Source organism: Lissotriton helveticus, chromosome 5_1, assembly GCF_964261635.1.
Source record: "Lissotriton helveticus chromosome 5_1, aLisHel1.1, whole genome shotgun sequence".
NCBI classification, from domain to species: Eukaryota; Metazoa; Chordata; class Amphibia; order Caudata; family Salamandridae; genus Lissotriton; species Lissotriton helveticus.
Window position 1 is genome coordinate 1,277,082,960 of NC_136065.1, and position 20,378 is coordinate 1,277,103,337.

General features: G+C 47.1%; 1 protein-coding gene across 1 annotated transcript in view; it reads right to left on the reverse strand.

The window, feature by feature from the left end:
* Positions 1–19,801, reverse strand: part of LOC144752643 (endogenous retrovirus group PABLB member 1 Env polyprotein-like) — a 62,607-nt gene extending 42,806 nt beyond the window's left edge. The window contains exon 1 of the mRNA XM_078640523.1: positions 18,603–19,801. Within this exon, the coding sequence (XP_078496649.1) occupies positions 18,603–19,801 (1,199 nt within the window). The remainder of the gene's footprint in view (positions 1–18,602) is intronic.
* Positions 19,802–20,378: the final 577 nt, after the last annotated feature.

Consider the following 20,378-nt stretch of genomic DNA (forward strand, 5'->3'; position numbering starts at 1 on the left):
TTCCTTTGGCAGGGAAATCTGTACAGATTAAAGGGGCATATGTATGAAAAAACAGATTTGCGAGCCCTTAATAGCGATTTTTTGAGTATCGCTTTGCTTCCGAGATTTTAAGTTTCTCATTTAGATAGAAGGGTGAGGAGGAGTAAAGCGCTCTGTGGGAAATGCAACCAATTTTGAATTGCGTCTGTGCTTCAATGAGGAGCCAATGAGGGCTCGCAGGGCATTGGAAATGTGGTTAATCTTCCTGAAACCTAAAATTAAGCGTGCTGCAGCATGTAGTGTTGCTCTCATTGGACCTAGGTGAACCTTGGAAATGCCAGCAAGAAGGGCAATGCCATAGCCTAGTCTAGAGAGAACAAGAGACTGCGGTACTATTTTGAGGTCTTGTTCCTGAATCAATTTTCTTGCCTAAGTTGGTGACTCTATCATGCAAGGCACTACAACCACGGTCATTATTCTCTGCAATTTCCAAACAGGACCTACAATGAACAATCTCAAAAGTAAAACCCACAAACCATTAGGACACCATTTCAGGTTCTATCAGTTGGCATGGATCCAATGTGCCTGTGAAGATTGAGATGATTATCAAGGGTGATGCAGAGTGACCTAGCACTCTGAACTATGGCGGGGAAGCCATTCAAGGTGGGAAGTTTGGCCGTCCAGTCTTATACTGGCATTTTTGTTTTCAGAGGTGAGATCAAAAGAAATTCTGTTTTGGTTGGGCTGAGTTTAAAATGATGGTTGGACATCCAATTTTGAATCTCTAAGAGTGTTTTTGACAGCAGGGCAAGGTCTTCTGGCGTCATTGGCATAGAGGTGGAAGAGAATCTCAAAGTTTCAGAGAATCACACAAAGAGGTTATAGATAGAGATTAAAGAGGGTTGAGGAGGGGATCGAGCCTTGAGGGATCCCTTGGAGAACGCTGACTGGTCTCGAGAGCGAGTTTCTCAATTTCACAATTTGAGAGCGGTTGGATAGGTATGAGGAGAACCAGTTGAGGACAGTGCCTCCACATCCCATGCGCAGTTTAAGAGTACGAAAGAGGTCCAGGTGGTGGACACTGTTGAAAGCAGTGGATAAATCCAGGAGGACCAAGAGACAGGAGTTGCCGGAGTCGAGTATTGTGAGGGAGTCATTGACTATTTGGAGGATCGCAATTTCAGTACTCTGTCCCTGGCAGAAACCTGATTAAAGAGAGTCTAGGATGTTGTTTGTTCAAATGTGTGAGGCTAGTTGGGCAGCTATGCAACTTTCAATAAGTTTGCCTAGGAAAGGGATTGTGGAGCGGTAGTTGTTCATGTTCTCTGGATCAAGAGGCTATTTTTCAAGAGAGGAGTGATTTAACCCATTTTTTGTTGTTCCGGGATAAGGCCATGTTTGAGAGAGGAGTTCACCATAGTGGTCCATGTGGGGCAAATGTGTGGCAAGGGATTTACTGATAGAACCTGAAATGGTATCCTGATGGTTTGTGGGTTTTACTTTTGAGATTGTTCATTGTAGGTCCTGTTTGGAAATTGGAGAGAATGATGACCGTGGTTGTAGTACCTTGCATGATAGAGTCTCAGCTGTTTCACGTGAATCATTGATGGGTAGCATGATATGGATGTTTCTAACCTTTTAATCAAAGAAATCTATGAAGTTATTGCAATGGACCATGGGTGACTTAGGAGCCAAAGTGGTGGAGGGATTAGTAGTCTGTGCAATGAGCTGGAGCAAGCGCTTTGGTATATTCTTTGCAGAATTCACAATAGCTCTGATGTGGGAGGATTTGGGTCTGAGGGTTTGATCTTTGTATTATTTTCTCGCTTTGCGAAGCTTAGTCAAACTTGGGTGAGATGCCTCTTGTCTCCATTCTATTTTGCATTTTCTGATAAGCTTCCTTTCTTTTTAACATTTTTTTATAAAAAGTTTTATATAGTGCGAACCAAACCCGAGACATCAGGTATCAGAGCACTATACATGAGCACCAATTTAGTTACAGAAGGACACATTAATGTTATTTTTTTTTTTTTGTTAGTCCAGGGGAGATTAAGTGATTTGCCTAGAACCACAGGATGTTGAGCGTGGTTGTCGAGACTCGAAAGTGGTTCCCCAGCTTCGCGGTCCACTGCTCTAGCCATAAGGCTACATCCTCTCCACTAGGTACAATAGAAAATAGGATGGGAAGGACCATGATGTTCATGGCTTCTGTGTTGGATGTTGGATGGTTGAAGGTTGGATGTGTCCCTGAACCAAATTTTCTCTTTCTTGGGTTGTCTGTATGTTTTAATATGTGAGCCGGTTAGGGAAAATGGAATCTGCATGTATAATATCCAGAAATATCCGGAAGTGTCATAACCTAAAGAAAAATAGACAGTGGCATAAACTGTCCCCCACTCTATTCCAAGACCCTTACGTCTCTCCACAGTAAACCAACTTAGACAGTGTTGAATCCTGGCTTAGTAAATTCCAAGATACCATAATATCCACTATAAATACGCTCATACCCCTGAAAACACCGAAGGCGACCCCTAAATGCCCACATACATCCTGGTACACTACCAACCTCCGGACTGAAAAAAGCAAATGCAAGAAACTAGAACGACACTGGCGGCGCACACACAACCATCAGCATAAAGAAAGCTAGGAAAATGCACATAACTAACCTGTTGATCAAGCAGACAACTCCTCCAAAGCACTATTTCAGGTCCTCAACACATTCATCAACCCAAAAGCATGCAATACGGAAGAAGAACCATCCCAGACACTATGTGATAGCATTGCAAATCACCTCACAAAATTGACAATATCTACAACAAGATCATGAGAACCAAAGGCACTAAACTAAACGATAACTGCACACCACCCTCCACCATGCCCTGCCTACACAAACTAGAGGACTTTCCTCTGCTTGCCACTGAAGAAACAAAAACCCTGTTAAAAACAACCAAATCTGGTTCTCCTGCAGACCTGATCCCAGCCAAAACCTCCGCCGCCCTACTAGCAGACCAGCTTGCTGACCCGATCTGCCTCATCCTTAACAGTTCACTAAGGGAAGGCAAACTCCCAAAGGAATGGAAAGCAGCTCAGATACTGCCCATTAGGAAAAATGCTGAACTCCCCCCTAAAGACGTCACTAACTATCGACCCATCTCTCTACTGCCGCTACAAAGCAAATTACTAGAGAAACACATAAACAAACATCTGACCAGTTTCCTTGAATTCTCCAACCGTCTCGACCCTTCACAGTCAGGATTCCGACCCAGACACAATACGGAATCAGCATTAGTGACAGTCACAGATAACATCAGAATGCTAGCCGACAGGGGTAAGGCAGTACTCCTCATACTGCTTGACCTGTCTGCTGCATTCAACACCATTTCCCACCAGATCTTGCTAGGCAGACTCAGAGACATAGGGGTTGAGGGAAAAGCTTTAGAGTGGATTACTAACTTCCTAGCGGAAAGAACACAAACAGTCCAACTAGGACCCTTCAGATCACAAACTACCATGGTTACCAAGGGGGTTCCTCAGGGCTCTTGCCTGAGCCCCACCCTGTTCAATATATATGTTACCCCACTCGCTAATTTAATAAGAAACTTAGGGTTTATCCTAATTTCCTACGCCGATGACACACAACTGCTCCTCTCATTTGACAAAAACTGCACCAACATTCAGAACACCTTTTCAGAGGGAATGAGATCCATTACTGAATGGATACATTTCTCCAGCTGAATGCTGAGAAAACGGAAAGAATGCTTTTTAGAGATGCAGTAACAAGTTGGTCTCCAAGCTGGTGGCCAGGAGACTTGGGCCCAGCTCCTTCCCCTAAACCGGTGGTAAAGAACCTAGGGTTAAAAATTGACCAGAAACTTAACCTCAAGGAACACGCCACCACAATCGCCAAGACCTGCTTCCACGTACTTAGTCTACTACGCAGAGTTTTCCCCCTACTCCCGATATCCACTAGGAAAACTCTGACTCAAGCTTTGGTCACTAGCCATCTGGACTACTGCAATGCTCTGCTGATTTCCGCTAAAGAATCCTCCCTTAGCAGACTGCAAGTGGTCCAGAACACGGCGGCTCGACTGGTGACCAACGCTCCCCCCAGAACCCCCTCACTCCCTCTACTCCGCAAACTTCACTGGCTACCAATTCGGAAAAGGGTCAAGTTTAAGACCTGCTGTATGGTATACAAAGCCCTGAATAACCTAGGACCCAACTACATCGCAGATAAATTGACCCGGTATAACCCTGCGAGGACCCTACGCTTGTTGCCAAAGAGCTTCTCTGTGTACCTGGCATAAAACAAACCCGACTGGGAGGTGCATCATTCTCTTATGTCGCACCTTCTCTCTGGAATCAATTCCTCATACACATTTGTCTCTCCCCCTGCTACTTATCTTTCAGAAGGCAATTAAAAACCTCGCTGTTCTAATTACTGGGCTCAGTTGTCTACAGCCGCCACAGCACGGAGATACCCCGGTTGGGGTGATTCATGTGCTCTAGAAATGACATAAATAAAAATAAATAAATAAATGTGTTTAGACCAGTTGACTGGTATGGCTTTTTTTCGAGCAGTCTCCCTTGTTTACTTCTCTCCCCTCTCATAATGCTGCATGTCGTAGTGTGCTTCTCCCCTCCCCCACCCCTGTTGTGCTCAGCCTGTGTTTCACTGGGTTACATCCACACTCCCTCCCCCCCCCACAGAGAAAGACTGGTTCTTGTATCGTACCCGACTGACGGTAGGGGTTCTAGTAGCAGGGATTGGGCTTTTCTTACTAAATGTCCCTCCACCCTCCCCAATGTTTCTTTGCCAATGCTTAGCTTTTGTCTCTCATTTTAAAAAGCAGACTCAACAACTTTGCAAGAAGACTCCTTTTGCAGTGGTGACCCCTCGCCTTCTTTCCACTTTTCCCACACCCCTTGCTAGCATCTTTAAACCAGAGCATTCCCTTATACACATGTTTAACATCATTACCTCGCACAATGTGTTCACTATTTTGTTTTTACCAACTTAATTGAGATCTTGCTTTTGTTTCACTCTTCACTTTCTCAGCCTGCCAGATAGAAAGAGTTCTCTGAACACATTTTACTCGCTGTCAAGGCCACACAAGTATGCCCAGTGTCTTTAGAAATCCTGATGACAAACTGCGCAGACTCGAATTTTCTGCTCCCTTCTCGCCTGACTGCAGCCTCTAGCCCACCCTTTCCCAACTCGTCACAGGGAGGAGTTGGGAAAGGTTTGGGTGACCTCCCTCTCCATTCCCTGACTGACGTGAAGCCCATGGCACTACAGGGCTTCAGCCTGAAGCGCCCGGGGCAAACTTTACTTCCACGTTATCAGGTGGTGGAGACTGGTCCTCGAGGCTATGTCTTTGCCGAGCTGATGACATCACAGGCCTCAGGGCTGTGAGCTCGTCAGCCGGCAAAAGATCCAGCAGGGCCCACCCACATGCAGCTTTAGCGAATGAAAAGAATCAGCGTGGCTTGCAGTGAAAGGAGACTCATCAGAAATGATGACCCACAGCAACAAAGGCAAGAGTTGTGTCTTGTGTGTGTACATTTTAAACAATTTAAAAACAGATGAATACACTTATTTTTTCCACTCTTCAAATAGCCGACACAGGGGGTGAAAGTAACAGGGGTGGGACCCCGACGCCCTCACATAAAAACCGCCACTGACTCTGGGGCATCCGGGTACAGAGGTGCATTACAGCGTCAGGTGCCCTCTTCACTCCAATGGAGGATTGGTCTGGTCACAAAGGGTCTGCAGGCTCGGACTGATGGACCAGTGGAGCTGAACTAGCAAAGGGGCTGCACTCCTGCAATGTCCAAAGACATGGGGGGCATCTTCGCTTCTCTTTTCCAGGGCCCAGGGGCGACGGGAAAAGAGGTGTACTTAGGCATTGGGCTTTTGTCACTGGGAGTGGTCGCAGTTGAGGGGTGGGGGTCTGCAAAAGGGAAAAGTATGCAGTGTCAGGAAGTCCACCGTGGGCAAGTCCAAGGTGGGCATTGTCTCTGCTGGGCAGAGGGACCACTCTGGCACCGTTGGCCCACTTCAACTCAGGTTCGGAGCTAGGCTGCCATAGTGCTTTCCAGTGTCGGGCTTTTGCCAGTAGGGAGTCCTCGCAGTGCTTCTTGGTTGCCATCAGGATGCAGGTGATCAGCTCTGCTACACCACAGGAGACTCTTGGTTCTTTTTTGATGTCAGGCAGTCCTCCTAAGTTTTTGGTGCCACAACTGTAGGACAAGTCAACTTAGGCGCAGTTCTCGATGAGAGATGCAGACAGATCGGCGAGGCTGGGGCCAAGTCAGCTGCTTCTTCTCCTCTTCTCCTCTTCTCTGTTTTCGCAGCTCTTCCGTCCTTCTTCCTCTTATGGCAGCTGAAATCTAAAGTTCAGGGTCAAGGGATGCCACCTAAATACTAAATTTAGGGGTGTTACTGGGGGAGATAGGTAATAGCCAATGGGCTACCTACTTTTAAGGTGTCTCTACCCTCTATGTGACCACTTATTTGGGTAGTGTGCACAACCCTGACCCTAATTGGCTAATTTCCTCCCAAACAAGATGGAGGAAACTGAAAAGTGGGGTCCGCATCCCCTGCCCCACCTTAGGGGTGATGCTGGCTGAATGAGGGCCCTCCTCCTATTCTAATTCATTTTTCCACCAGTCCTCCCGCCAAATGTGGAGCAGTACAGGGAGGTTGGCATCTTCCACTACCTGGAAATGCCTGTGTTGCATTTCAAAGGCGGCATCGTCTTCTAAACTTCCCGCCTTGGAATGTCATTTCAGCCTGGAGGAGGTGTGAAGCACCTCTGTCCAGAGTATGCATTGTTCTTGGCCTCTAACAGCAAAGGCTCTCACCCCATGAAGTCAGAAACATGTCTAGAGTTGGCAGGCTGGCTAAGGCTAGTCATGGACCACACCAGTATTCAGTAGGTTTTCAGGGGACCCTCCAAGGTGTCCTCTATGAGCATTTATTAATAAATACAACCCTGGCATCAGTGTGGATGTATTAAGACAGGACTACACATCACTGGGTATAGCAAAGCCATCATGGGCGGTGGAACTTTTAATGGCGGGTGTCCAGCCCATGTAATCTATATAGCTTCCCTGTGCACTTACAATATCCAAGAGTGGACTTAGATATTGTAGAACCGTATTTGCTCAGGCAGATATGACCACACATGTGATTTAGTGCACCCTGCGTTAGGGCAGTAAGGCCAGCCGTAGGGGTGACTTCCATATGCCTCATGCAGTGATGTGTGAAAAGTCGACTCTTCAGTTTTCTCTACACCAAGCTGCAGTTTGCATGGCCTTTTTGAAGAGTCCCTAGAGAGGCATAATTCTTGCTGCAGCCCTAGTGGACCCTTCTGAGTCCCAATGCCCTAGGTACCTGGGGTCCCATTTACTAAGGACTTATAGGGGTTGCTGAAGTTGTGCCTATTGTGCTACAGTTTTAGGGAAAGAACACTGGTACTGGAAACCTAGTTAGCAGGGACCTAGTATACCTCAGTCAAAGTTGCATCAAGAATCAGGCACAAGGTGTGGGGGGGAACTGGAACAAGAACCCATTTTCCCACCCAGAGAGAACAGGATTCAAAGATTAGCTAGAGCAGTTCCTTTTTGACCGTATTAAGGGCCACATGTGTGCCGCTTTTTCTTGGTTGCAAATCACCCGATTTGCAGAATTGGGCCACTTGCGACTGGTAAAAAGCCTTTTTCGATGCACCAAACAATATTTTGTGAGTCGGTGACCTATCACCAAATCGCAAAATAGGTTAGCAATTAGGAATTAGGAAGAGGCGTTTTAAAGGTGTCCCTTTCTAATAGAAACTCGCAGTGTTAGGTATGAATGATTTGCGACTGAAATACAGTCGCAAAACATTTGCTTTTTACCACCAAATTCAATTTGGTGATAACCCATTCACAAACAGGAAGAGGTCCCTAAAGGACCCCTTCCTCTTTGTGAATGTGTGCGACCTTAGCCTTCTTGAAATTTAAAAAAAAACTTTACATTTTCTTTTTGAAACCTATCCTGTTTTCCTTTATTTAAAAGCAAACAGGGACATGGTGGTCTGTTGTCTACAGCACTGCACCATCTGTGTGTTTTTAGTGATTCCCTATAGATCGCAAATTGCGACCTACCTCATCAATCGTAATGAGGTAGGTCAATTGCGAGCCACTGGGAATCAGAAACCGTGTAAAACACACTGATGTACATACCTGTTTGCGATTTCCTAATAGCAAATTGCAAAAATTTGCTATTAGTAAATCGCAAACGTAAATGTTAGTACATGTGGCCCTTAGCCCGCAGTACAGTTGTTTGCCCATCATGTTATGGTGGTTTCTCTTTTGTTGCTGGAATTCGGCGGAATAAAACAACCCATAGTAACACAAGAGAGGACACTCTCTCTAATATTGGGAGAGAGGTTAGGGCTCCTAAAAGATTACTTCTATTCAAGATGTTATGCTGGCCCATGGAATGATCAGTTGGTGTGAATAGAATCATGGTGGATTGAGCGATATTACTAGTCGCCTACATTTGTCCCCATTCCTCAAGTGGGATGGTGTTGCATGGGCCCCCTCTATGACTGTGCTGAGCTCTTCTATGCAGCGCAGTGATGTACCTGGTTTGAAGTTCATGCATAGGAGCAGCCGCCGTAACAGAATGCTGAAGCTAGTATATTTGTCCATAGTAGGCCGATCTAATTGTGGGGTCCTAAGTATTACTGATGTCGTAGTTTGATTTTGAAACTGACGTCATTTTAGTCCGGATACTGTTGGCCATAGAAAGACTGGATGGATTCATCAAAGATGCCCTCCGGTTCCGTATATATCGAGCCCTATGGTTGTTGTTGGCCATTCCGTCCATCTTCCCCTTTTGTATCGCTTTGTTCGTCCTAGGTGTGGCAGGGTATGCTCAGACGTGAGTCCCTTGTTCACTTGGCCACTGGATTCAAGATAGCCTGGCTGATGAGGATTATGAATCCGAAACCGGTCCCAGGATGCTTGTTTCTGGTCCAGGGAAGACATGGCTTGGCAGTTCGGGCTGGACTGTTCCCACGAGGCACAGGGTCAGACTGATTTGCATATAGCTATGTCTGAACTGGGGTGGCTGAGTGAACTAAAGAATGGTGATGGATTAAACCCAGATCAGTTGACTGGGGGTGAGTGTTTGATTTGTTCAAACGCTCCGCCCATCATCCCCTTTTGTATCTCTTTGTTCGCCCCAAGTGTGGCAGGGTATGCTCAGAGGTGAGTCCCTTGTTCACTTGGCCACTGGATTCAAGATAGCCTGGGTGATGAGGATTATGAATCCGAAACCGGTCCCAGGATGCTTGTTTCTGGTCCAGGGAAGACATGGCTTGGCAGTTCGGGCTGGACTGTTCCCACGAGGCACAGGGTCAGACTGATTTGCATATAGCCATGTCTGAACTGGGGTGGCTGAGTGAACTAAAGAATGGTGATGGATTAAACCCAGATCAGTTGACTGGGGGTGAGTGTTTGATTTGTTCAAACGCTCCGTCCATCATCCCCTTTTGTATCGCTTTGTTCGCCCTAAGTGTGGCAGGGTATGCTCAGACGTGAATCCCTTGTTCACTTGGCCACTGGATTCAAGATAGCCTGGCTGATGAGGATTATGAATCCGAAACCGGTCCCAGGATGCTTGTTTCTGGTCCAGGGAAGACATGGCTTGGCAGTTCGGGCTGGACTGTTCCCACGAGGCACAGGGTCAGACTGATTTGCATATAGCCATGTCTGAACTGGGGTGGCTGAGTGAACTAAAGAATGGTGATGGATTAAACCCAGATCAGTTGACTGGGGGTGAGTGTTTGATTTGTTCAAACGCTCCGTCCATCATCCCCTTTTGTATCGCCCCCCCCCCCCCCCATAGGAGTCTCCGAGGCTCGATCGGCCTCGACCTCACTTTTGGTCGTTGGATGTTCACACCTTCTTTGGTTCAAATGAACAGGTGCAGTATTGTCATGATCAAGGAAACGTGACAATAATTGTGTTCTAGGAGACTGAGTAGAAGTTTTTACTGAATCCAACATATTGGACAGTGTTCTAAATCCTGATGAATGAGTGGGTTCTCCCTCACAAAAAATGGCACACTTCAAGCTCTGAATTGCTGGTAGTGACTTTTCGATGACAGTACCTTCAACCATCGATCACTGGACTTTTTCTGTGTGGTTCTACTGTCTCCATTGTGAAGTCCTCGGATAGTGGCTGTTCACTACCTTTTGAATGCTAAAGGTTTTGATTGCTTCCTTCTTGCAGATTTCTAATGATTGTAAACCGATGTTATTTGTGATATATACTTTTTACAAGCTCTAATGAGCAACTTGAGGTCTCAGATGTGTTGCAGTTTAAGAATGAATCTCTTGATGGTAGGTATTGGTAATGCTTTAGTGGGCCACTAATGGGGCTTGTTGAGCAAGTACAGGAGGATTTGATGGTGTGATCGTACAGGAGATACATTAGGCCTGCATCAGGTAGATATAGTGTGCAGCGCAGGAGTAGTGACTGCGTTAGTTGTATGTGTGCCTGGGAAGGGTAAAGTAAAGGATTGAGCTGTACTGTGCAGTGCATGTGTGGTTAATATGTGTGCTTGGACGTATGTATACCTGAGAGAAATATATTACATGAGATATGTAGTGCAGTGCAATGCATGTGTGGATAAAGCATGTGCTGAACGTATGTGTGCGTGGAGTACCAAACATGAAGGGTGTAGCGTTATGCATTGCAGGCACAGTGTGTGTGTGTGCTGGCTGTGCATGTGTTTTGAAATAACACACACTAGTTAAATATGGAAAAGCTTTATTGCTGAACAATGCACGCAGACTTAGTCTGTGGGCTGAATGCATGTCTGCATGTAACAGTGCAATGCATGGAGGAACAGTGCTGGGCCAAGAATGTGCTGTGGATGTACACAGAGTGAGTGTGCCTGCAACGGGACATTCCATGGAGGACCCTGAGTTCCATTCTGAGAAGGCTGTTACTGCCTGGTGAAGACATGAGGAGGAGAGGAATCTCCCCTGACAGAATTGTGTATTGCTGCTTTCCTGTGAGCTGGGTGGGGACACACTGGAGGGAAAATGGAGACACTCTATTTACATTCAAAGAGACTGCTCTCTACTTCAGCAATTGATCACAAGATGGGGCTTGACACATCTCAGTAAGGGAAATGAGGCTGTTAAGGGAATACTAAAGATTAGGGCAGGAGACCTGGGATTATCACTGGCTGATATCCAGGTGTAAACGCTGGTCACTCTCATAAATTATGTTGTGGACAATCAGCCACGCAGTTGTGCCTTCTGTGACAGACCTCTTTGATGAAGGAAGATGAAAAGGAGAAATCCCTTCTTCAAATGAAGCAGATCCCCAACAGAAACCCTTCAAAGACACAGACCCTAAATTACATTTAAGTTCTGGAAAAGGACTATATGAAGGAGAGGTTGAGTCCCCCCAAATTTGTCGTCTGTCAAGCAGCAACAATGGCTTTGTGAGAAGGGAAAGCTTTACAAGTCTTGTGCATGTGAACAGGACTGGGGACCAAGGCCTGGAAGTCTGCCTGCTGAGTGAGGGGACATTCCTGTGAGGAAAAGGAGGGTGTTGGAGGGACGAGGTCCAATGGAGAGCCCTACCGCGAGGACTCCCTGTGTGAGGTGTGAGGATTTGTCTGTGAATCAGACCTTAGCCGGTGTGCAAGACTGTTTTGGCAACCTGCATGTGCCTGGAGAGGGGCACTGTAGACTGTGCTGTGTGCAAGGCAGCAAGCCCACATGGCCTCATGGCGGTGATCTCGTATGCCTGAGGAGGCCACCAGTGAATTTGTGTGACCAGTGTGCCAGGATCGTGAACGTCTGAACGGCGACCCCATATACCAGGAGGGGCTGCCGTGGTGTGGGCGATTGCACCTGAGGAGTCTGTGTTGTGTCCAGAAGGTACAATGGAAACCCGTGTACCAGGATGTGCTGTTTGGGACTAAGTAATCAATAGCTTTGGGCCGGGAACTGAAGTGATTCTGTGACCGGTGGGTCGTCTAGCTGCACTGAAGGATCTGCCATGACAGGCCCCCATGGACCAGGAGTACATCAAAGAATATGACGTGCCTCTGCGGAACTCTAATTGTGAACCAAAAGACTGAATTTTTCTTGTTGGGTAGTTCCCGATTTACCGCATCATTCTGAGCTGGAAGCTGCTCCGATCACTAGGTAAAGCGGCTGCGCCACTCTGGAGAGTGTGCCTGCACCTTCCTGCCGCTGCCGCTTGTACTGCGAGCAGCTTGACTTCTACGAGTAGGCCCAGGGGCCCGTGCTGAGGGCACCCACTGTTATACCAAATGCATGTGAAGTGCAGGAGCTGGTAGGACTTAAACCAGGGCCTTTGGTGCCCCAGGGTATTTACTCCTGAAGGTGCTGCGGCACCATAGACACTTTTGACTGAAATCCTGAAGAGTCAAAAGGGAACGCTTGCGTACAGCCTACTAGCTTGCATTCTCTGATGCGGCCAGCAGTGAATGGGAAATAACCCTGGACACATTACACGAAGGAGGGATTCATCTGACGACTACCAGAGCCCCGCCTTCATGAGGGATTGTGTTATTGCATTTAAAAGTTGCATCCCTTGGCATATTTAGAGTCAAAAATAAAATATTACTACTTCTTATAAAAGCAAGTATTTGACTGGACATTGATTTATTATTCATACTATTTGTACTTTGACTTATGAGTCATGTTCACTGACCTGTATCTACATCTCTCCCTCTGAGGGAGCCCTGACTGCTCCACTACAGCTACCATTGAGAGTAAAGTGTGCAGAATAGATACCTAGTCGAGTTGTTCAGGATCCATAGTAGGTCAAGCCCCGGGACATCAGGACTTAAAGGCCTCAACCACCACGGTTGGTCCCAATAACCCCTGTGTGTCCAGTGGCCCTCCGAAAGGGTTTGTGACAACAGGTTTTCTACTGCACATTCTACCCCAATGACTTTCTGTTTGCGATCAACCAGAATGGAATTAATAAGTTTAGTGACCCCTGTGAGCTTTGAAACAATGGAAGAGCAGTTCATATTCTCGGTTGAGAATTGAGAAGTTGTGTTTGAGCCGTTCCTTTACTGCGCTCTCTATAGCATACATTTGTGAGACAATACTTGCAGTATTTAGGGACATATCACTAAAAAGTTTGATTCGATCATGCAGCTTCAGGGTGTGAGATGCCAGGTTGTTCGCCATAAGATCCAACAGAGTGCACATAGTGCGCATAATGGCAAGAATCAGTTTTGCCAGGAGAAAATTTGGCATTAGTAGGCAAAGATGATAAATTTACTGGAGTTGTTGTTTTAGCGTGCTGAGTTAACAGATATTGTCCAATCCATATGGCCTACAATAAGTATCCACCAAGCCGTGGATCTCCTGGTCCAGTTCAAAGGAGTTTCACTCTCCCCGCTGGAGGCATTGGCAAATGATCTAAGAAGTGAGGAAAATCAATTGTACGAAAGGTGGCAATCCCTTTCTGGTGTGCCCAGGAGACTAGAAACTACTGGGTCAGCTGGCAGTTAGTTGCCCTTGAGCTCTTCCTCCTGGTCCTTGTGAATTACTTCAATTGTTATTTGAATATTAGCTGAGATAACGTTGGAAGTACGAACATCTCTGTCGATACAAGGATCAGTCTAGCAGATAAGATTCTGTTTGCAATACATTGGGTCAATAAAGTCATTACTGACATTGCCGGGGTCCACAGAAGTCTGTTTTCCTGCGCCTGAGACAGCCTCCGGAATGTGCTAACCCTTTGTGAGATCTATTGTTTTTTTTTTTTAGTTTTAAACGTACATTATTGTATTATAAGCATGTTGTACAGAATTATGCACATTGCAGTCATCAATTTAAACCAACGCCATAAATACAGTGTAAGTAGTGTACTTTCCCCTTCTATCCACCCCCATTCCTCCCCAGCCCCCCGCAATCCCACCCCACAGAACCCCCCAAACTCCAACCAAGCGCAGACAAGTTCGACCAGGATAGCAATATAGAAGTTCAAAATTCGGAAGTCCTCTCGTCAAGCGAGGCAATGTCTCTTGAGTAGTGGCAAATGTTTGCTTTCCGTCGCTGAGCTCACCTTCCCACCCATGGCCCACATGCAGCCCCACCCCACAACACTTGATTAATCATCATCATTCCCTACACCATCACATACCAAATTCATATCTCCTATAAATCACCCCCCGCTGCCTCCGCACTCTCATCATCTGTATGTTGACTCAATAGATAGGTTGTCAGGGGCCCCCAAATATCCTTGGGACGGGATTTCACCGGCAATTGTTCTGCATACACATGAAGGTATTCCTGCCAAGTGGACATTTCATGGATCCAAGCCTTAAATTTAGGCGCCGTACCTGCCCCACCTGCAGGCCACCTGTCTATGTGCCAACAGCATACCCATTGCCAGGAGTTTTCGGTGAGGTGTCTTTATGTCGCCAATCAGTCCCAACAGAGCTTTAACGGGGGTTGGTTCAATCTGAGTAGCCAGCATACGAGTCAGTCCCATAAATACCTCCTCCCAGTAAGTGGCTACCCGAGGGCACCTCCATGCCAAATGCATAAAGTCCGCTCCGCCTTGACCGCAGCGCAGACATTGCTCGTCGTCCCGTAAGTGTAGCTTATGCAACTTCGCTGGGGTATGGTAAAGTCAGTGTAAAAACTTATAGTGCAGTAACCGTAGTCTGCTGTTGCTGGAAATCGCGTCTCCCGTAGAACTGGGTTAAGGTTGTCTTGTGGTTTATGTATGTACAACGTGATGTCGTCGGCATAGAGGGACACTAGTAACTGCCTAGATGGGTATATGAGGGCTCTATGATTATGATGCTGCCTCAGTTTCGCAGCCAGTGGCTCTATGGCTAAGACAAAGAGTACTGGGGAGAGCGGGCACCCCTGCCACTGGTCGTCAGTTAAAGGGCTGTCAAGGTCCTCATCCCATTCCCGTCTGGCCCTTACCGGGTGAGGGGGGGAGCACTACACACCCGCTTATATAACAGAGAAATAACATGTGTGGGAGCATCTGTATGCAGCAGTAAATGAAGCGACATGAACGTCTCTGGTTCTTTTGGGAATTCCGGGGTTGTAGCCGTGACACTCTGTCTAAGTCTAGTGTAAAGGAACACATCCATGAATGAGTGTTCGCCCTCCCCAAAAAACTGGTCCTTCGTACGGAATTCTCCCCAGTATACAAATCTCCCCAGGTCCTGTACTGCAATCTGTCTAGCAAGTTTTGACATAGCTTTTCAGTCGTGACTGACAGCAATGGACAGTGTCGCAAGGACACCCTGGGGGAGTACATCAGTTGCATCCCCTCAGCACACGCCAACCAGTTCCACGCCCTAACTGTGCAGTCGACCGTGGATGGGTCCCTTTCCCGTTCCTTGGATGGTGTAAACACATAACCCGCCGGCGGGACCGGGGCCATATACCCATCCCCCACCACCAGATGGGGCATACACGGGGCTGGATGGAACCAGTACCCCACGAAGTGTGCCTGCGCGCTATAGTAATACTGTTCAAAATTAGGGACGTCAAATCCGCCCAAATGATATGGCAGCATGAGCGTGGCCAATTTCAAACGTGCTTGCTTACCCCTCCATATGAGGTGTACCAATTGCATTTTAAGCGTATTAAAAAAGAAGGCACCCGCATGGTAAGGGATATTTATGAATAAATATAGAAATTTCTGCAGTATATTCATCTTAATCAAAGATATCCTCCCGCCATCGAGAGGGACAGTTTAATCCATTAGGAGTTGTTATCCGTTACACGGTCCATGGCCAGTCCGTAATTTGTCCTCATTAGTGTGTCTTTATCTTTAGTGACATAAATGCCTAGATGTTTAAAGTCCTCTGTCTCCCATATTAAGGGGTAATCCAATGGATGAGGCAGAGTTTGGTCTGTTAGAGGGAAGACTGCAGATTTGTTCCAATTTATTTGCACCCCAGCTATAGCCCCGAACTTCGTGATCTCCCGTAGAACTGGGTTAAGGTTGTTTTGTGGTTTATGTATGTACAACGTGATGTCGTCGGCATAGAGGGACACTAGTAACTGCCTAGATGGGTATATGAGGGCTCTATGATTATGATGCTGCCTCAGTTTCGCAGCCAGTGGCTCTATGGCTAAGACAAAGAGTACTGGGGAGAGCGGGCACCCCTGCCTCGTCCCTCTGGTAATCCGAAAGGCCTCAGATCGTGAGCCATTAAGAAGAACCCTGGCACACTGCAGCGTATATAGCAATTTAATCCAGTTGACAAAGGATTCCAGCATACCCATATAGGTCAACGTCCCCATCACATAGTCCCATTCTACGGAATAGAATGTTTTGGTGGGGTCCAAAAAGACAGCCACCGCGGCGCTCTTCGGGTCAATATCCTGCAGACCAGCCAGGAGAGTCCCTAGATTATGGGCTGTTGCTTGATTCGGCACAAAGCCTGCTTGGTCAGGCAGAACCAAGCGTTCTAGGAGAAGATTGAGCCTCGTCGCCAATACTTTTGCCAACATTTTTGTGTCACTGTTAAGGAGCGACAGAGGCCGGTACGAGTCACAATAGACTGGGGACTTGCCGGGTTTTAATAGTGACATTATCTGAGCTTCTCTCATTGTTGCAGGCAGACTACCCTCTTCCAGCACCTCGTAAAATACTGCTTTCAGTACGGGTGCTAATATAGTCACATACGTTTTGTAAAAGTCAATGGGAAGGCCATCGGACCCTGGAGCCTTCCCTGACGACATGGACATAATGGCTTCCGTTATCTCATCTACTTCTAAGTCTGCAGCCTAAAATGTACACTGCGTGTCCCCTAGCCATGCCAGTGCGGTGTCCTCAAAGTACCCCAAAGATCTAGCGGAGTTCTCCTCTGTGAGGTATAGAGCTTGGTATAATACGCTACTAGGGTAGACATTTGTTCAGGGATAGTTCTATGCAGTTGTCCTTGCTCGTCCTGCAATTCAGTGACGTAGTTATGGAATCTGGGTGAGCGTATCGTGTTGGCCAGCGCGCTCCCCGGCCTGTCACCTTCACCGTACACCCTGGCCAGGCCGTGCTTTCCCCAGAAAATTACATTCTCTATCTGCCGCCTTCTCATAGTCTGTTATTTTCCCTCTCTGTCTAGCTCTCAACGTTCCTGTCTCACCACCTCCGCCTATTTCCCGCTCTAGCGTTTTCAGCTCCCCTTCCAATTTATGCAGTTCCTGACGGAGGTCCCTCAGTATACCTCCTCCCTTGGAAATGCACCAGCCTCGCACTGTCACCTTGAAAGCCTCCCATACCATAGTTAAATTGTCCACTGAATCTATATTCCTAGTGAAGAAATCCTGAATGTCCCGTTCCATCTCCGCCCTAAACACAGCATCCTGCAAATGTAGTGGGTTCAGTCTCCAATTAAGATAAGGGGATTGATCTATCGGGGGTTGAAGAGTCACCAGCACAGGGGAGTGATCTGAGTACGTACGGGCCAGATGCGTCGCCCTGCTGACCCAGTGTGCCATCCCCACCGTTACCAGTATATAATCCAATCTTGCCCATGTGTTATGCACAGCCGAATAATATGTCCTTTCTTTCCATGACGGGTGCATGTGACGCCATGTGTCCAATAAGTACTCGGAGTCTATTATGTCATGCAGGGTACGCTGGGCGATGCTGTAGTGTGCTGCAACTGCCTGAGAGCGATCATGTGTGGGGTCCACTACGGTGTTAAAGTCCCCTCCCCAGAGAACATATTTGGATCCTGTGGTAAATCTTTAATATTACCTTATCTTAGAATGTCTATATTATTAAATACTTTAGCTTAAGTAAAGAGAGGAGTCCGTGGTATTCGAGTAAAGAGGGATTTATTCAATAACTCGAGTTAAGGGAGAGCTCCTTCACGAAGCGGGTTCAGGAGTGGTCTGATGCTTTATTCACACAGCAGAATATTTATACAGGTTCAGTCAGTAGGCAAAAAGAAGAAAAAGGAAGTGACAAGCAGTAATTTTCAACCAGATGTGTCAAGGTATGGGCGTGTCTTGTGTCTCGTGAGAGTGCATGCGATGTGTCGAAATGTGCTCTTTTCAGTTGAAGGGGGGGGTTTATCTCTGGCTTAGAGTCAAGAACAGGAACTATCTCTTAAAACAGGAACTATCTCGTTGGTTCTTGGAATTGGCCGAACCACAGGAATGTGTGGTCAATGAACGGAGGGGCCAGGTGCAGGATGTCTTGCTCGTAAGACTGGAGACAAAATGGATGACACACGCAAAAATGAGTGCTGTCTGAATAAAAATGGCAACCAGGCAGAGAAGGGAAACGATGGAGCACAATTGTTAATTTTATTTCCTCATTCCCTCCTTGCCCCAGAGTGTACCTGTATTTATATCTCAATTTGCATGAGATAGTCTATGCATTCCTGTAGCATAATTGTTTCGTTTTCTTTCTGCTGGATATGTGGTTTAGGAATGCAGCTTGCAGCGCATAGCCCGCACAGGGCAGGGCCACATTGGATGCAAAGGCAGCATCCAGTTATTACCAGGAATATTATGCCTGCTGCTGACAGCAGTTTCCATCCCCAGGATGATATGATTGTCCAAAACCAGTCAGACCATGTCCAAGTGCCAGGTTCTTGATGTAGGCTGGCGGCTATCTTGTGTAATTTTGTTATAGCCGTATATACAGACGGAGAGTTATCAGGAATGAAAACACAGCAGCTAGAGCCGATAATTCTACAGGCTCCGCCTCTGTCAGCCAGGATGACGTCAAGAACAAGGCGGTTTTGGAGAGCAACCAATCTTATGGCAGACTGTTCCTGAGTCAAGTTTCTCAGGGCAGACGCCGTCTGATTTACAACAGCCTTCAAGGTCCTTGTCAACTTGCGTATGAGCTTGCTGTTCTGCACAGGGCCGATAAAGAAAAAGAATCCTTTGTTGAAGTCTGTATATTGTTCCCATGTAGTTTCCGTTTGATCAACCCCGGAGGTGTCGATCATTCTTTTATGTCTAACATGGGGCACTAGGAGGTCTCGGTGGTAAGTGGATGGGGCCACAAAGACAGGAGGTAGAAGAAATGCTATATAGCACGTTCCCCCCCAGTTCAAGGGCAGCCGCACATAGGCCCTTTGCCCGCAGATGAAATAAGTATGGCGAGATGCTGGAAATGAGGATTTTCCCTTGTCTTCAAAACTCACAGTGGTATGGCAGTCACTGTGTCCTAATGGAACAGAGCCATTTTTCCGGACGCACAGGTGCCCTTTTACTGTTGAGACCGAGAAGGAAGGGGGCCCAGCATTCTTTTTAAGTTTGGTATTTAATATCCTGTAGGACATGGTCACGTTCCCCTGCTTGTATGCTTCGCTTTCTAGGACCGTACCTGTCGCCTCAGGATCTCCATCCTCATTCGGGTAGCAGACAACATTAAGGACCTTATTTAAGTCCCCACAAGGCCACCCATTCTTGCAGGAATTATTTCCATCGAGGCAGGAGGTGGGGGTAGTCCCATCGGCTGTTATTAGGGCAAACCAGGCCTCGCAAGTTCCATTATGTGAAAATGGGAACGGGGAGAGAGGCATCCCTCCCTTCTTCTGATGAGGTGGGAGGCGGCCACATATCCAGCAATCTGTGATATTGCTGGCCTGATGCGTATAGTGTAGCATCTGTATAAAGGTATTGTTCCGGAGGGCTAGCCTATGAGCTAGCTCATGAGGGGGCAGGTCGTGGTGCGTGTGCTCCTGAGTGTTGTTAGGTGCATGAGAGGTATGTGGTGCTGGTGGGAAAGCAATGTGGAGGACCCAACCAAGACACGTCATGATGGTTATCTAGAGAAACAGTATGATCAAACATATGATAGGGCCGCGATGCAACTTCTTAACATTCTTCTTTAGGCTCCTCAATTTCTCTTTCTCCCACATAGTCAGGGTGTCTGAGTCTGCCCCCATGCTCTGACCACTTCACCACTGGACCTGTGTCCGTGAACTTAATCAGCCAGAGTCCGGGTGGCGGACCTCAACTTTGATTTATATTCCTGTTGTGGGGTCTGTTCCAAGGGCAATGAGGACTGTTCAGTCACAGTGTCACTAGGTTTGGCAATATCGCTGGCAACGGAGTCTATTTCTCCAAAGTACTTTTTACAATGGCTGGCATGCAACCAGCCTTTTCTGTTTTCGACCTTCACCGCAGTTCGCGTAGTTAGGAGTACCAACTTCGGCTCTCTCCACCTGGGCTGGAGGGGATTTGTCCTGTAGAAGTTGCGGACCAAGACCCAATCCCCGGGTCGTATGGTGTGTTCTTCAGGGTTTGTTTTGTCTGGGAAGGCTGCAGTCACCTGTGAACGACAAGAACGGAGTGAAGACATCAAGGAAGCCAGGTAATCAGTCAATATTCTGC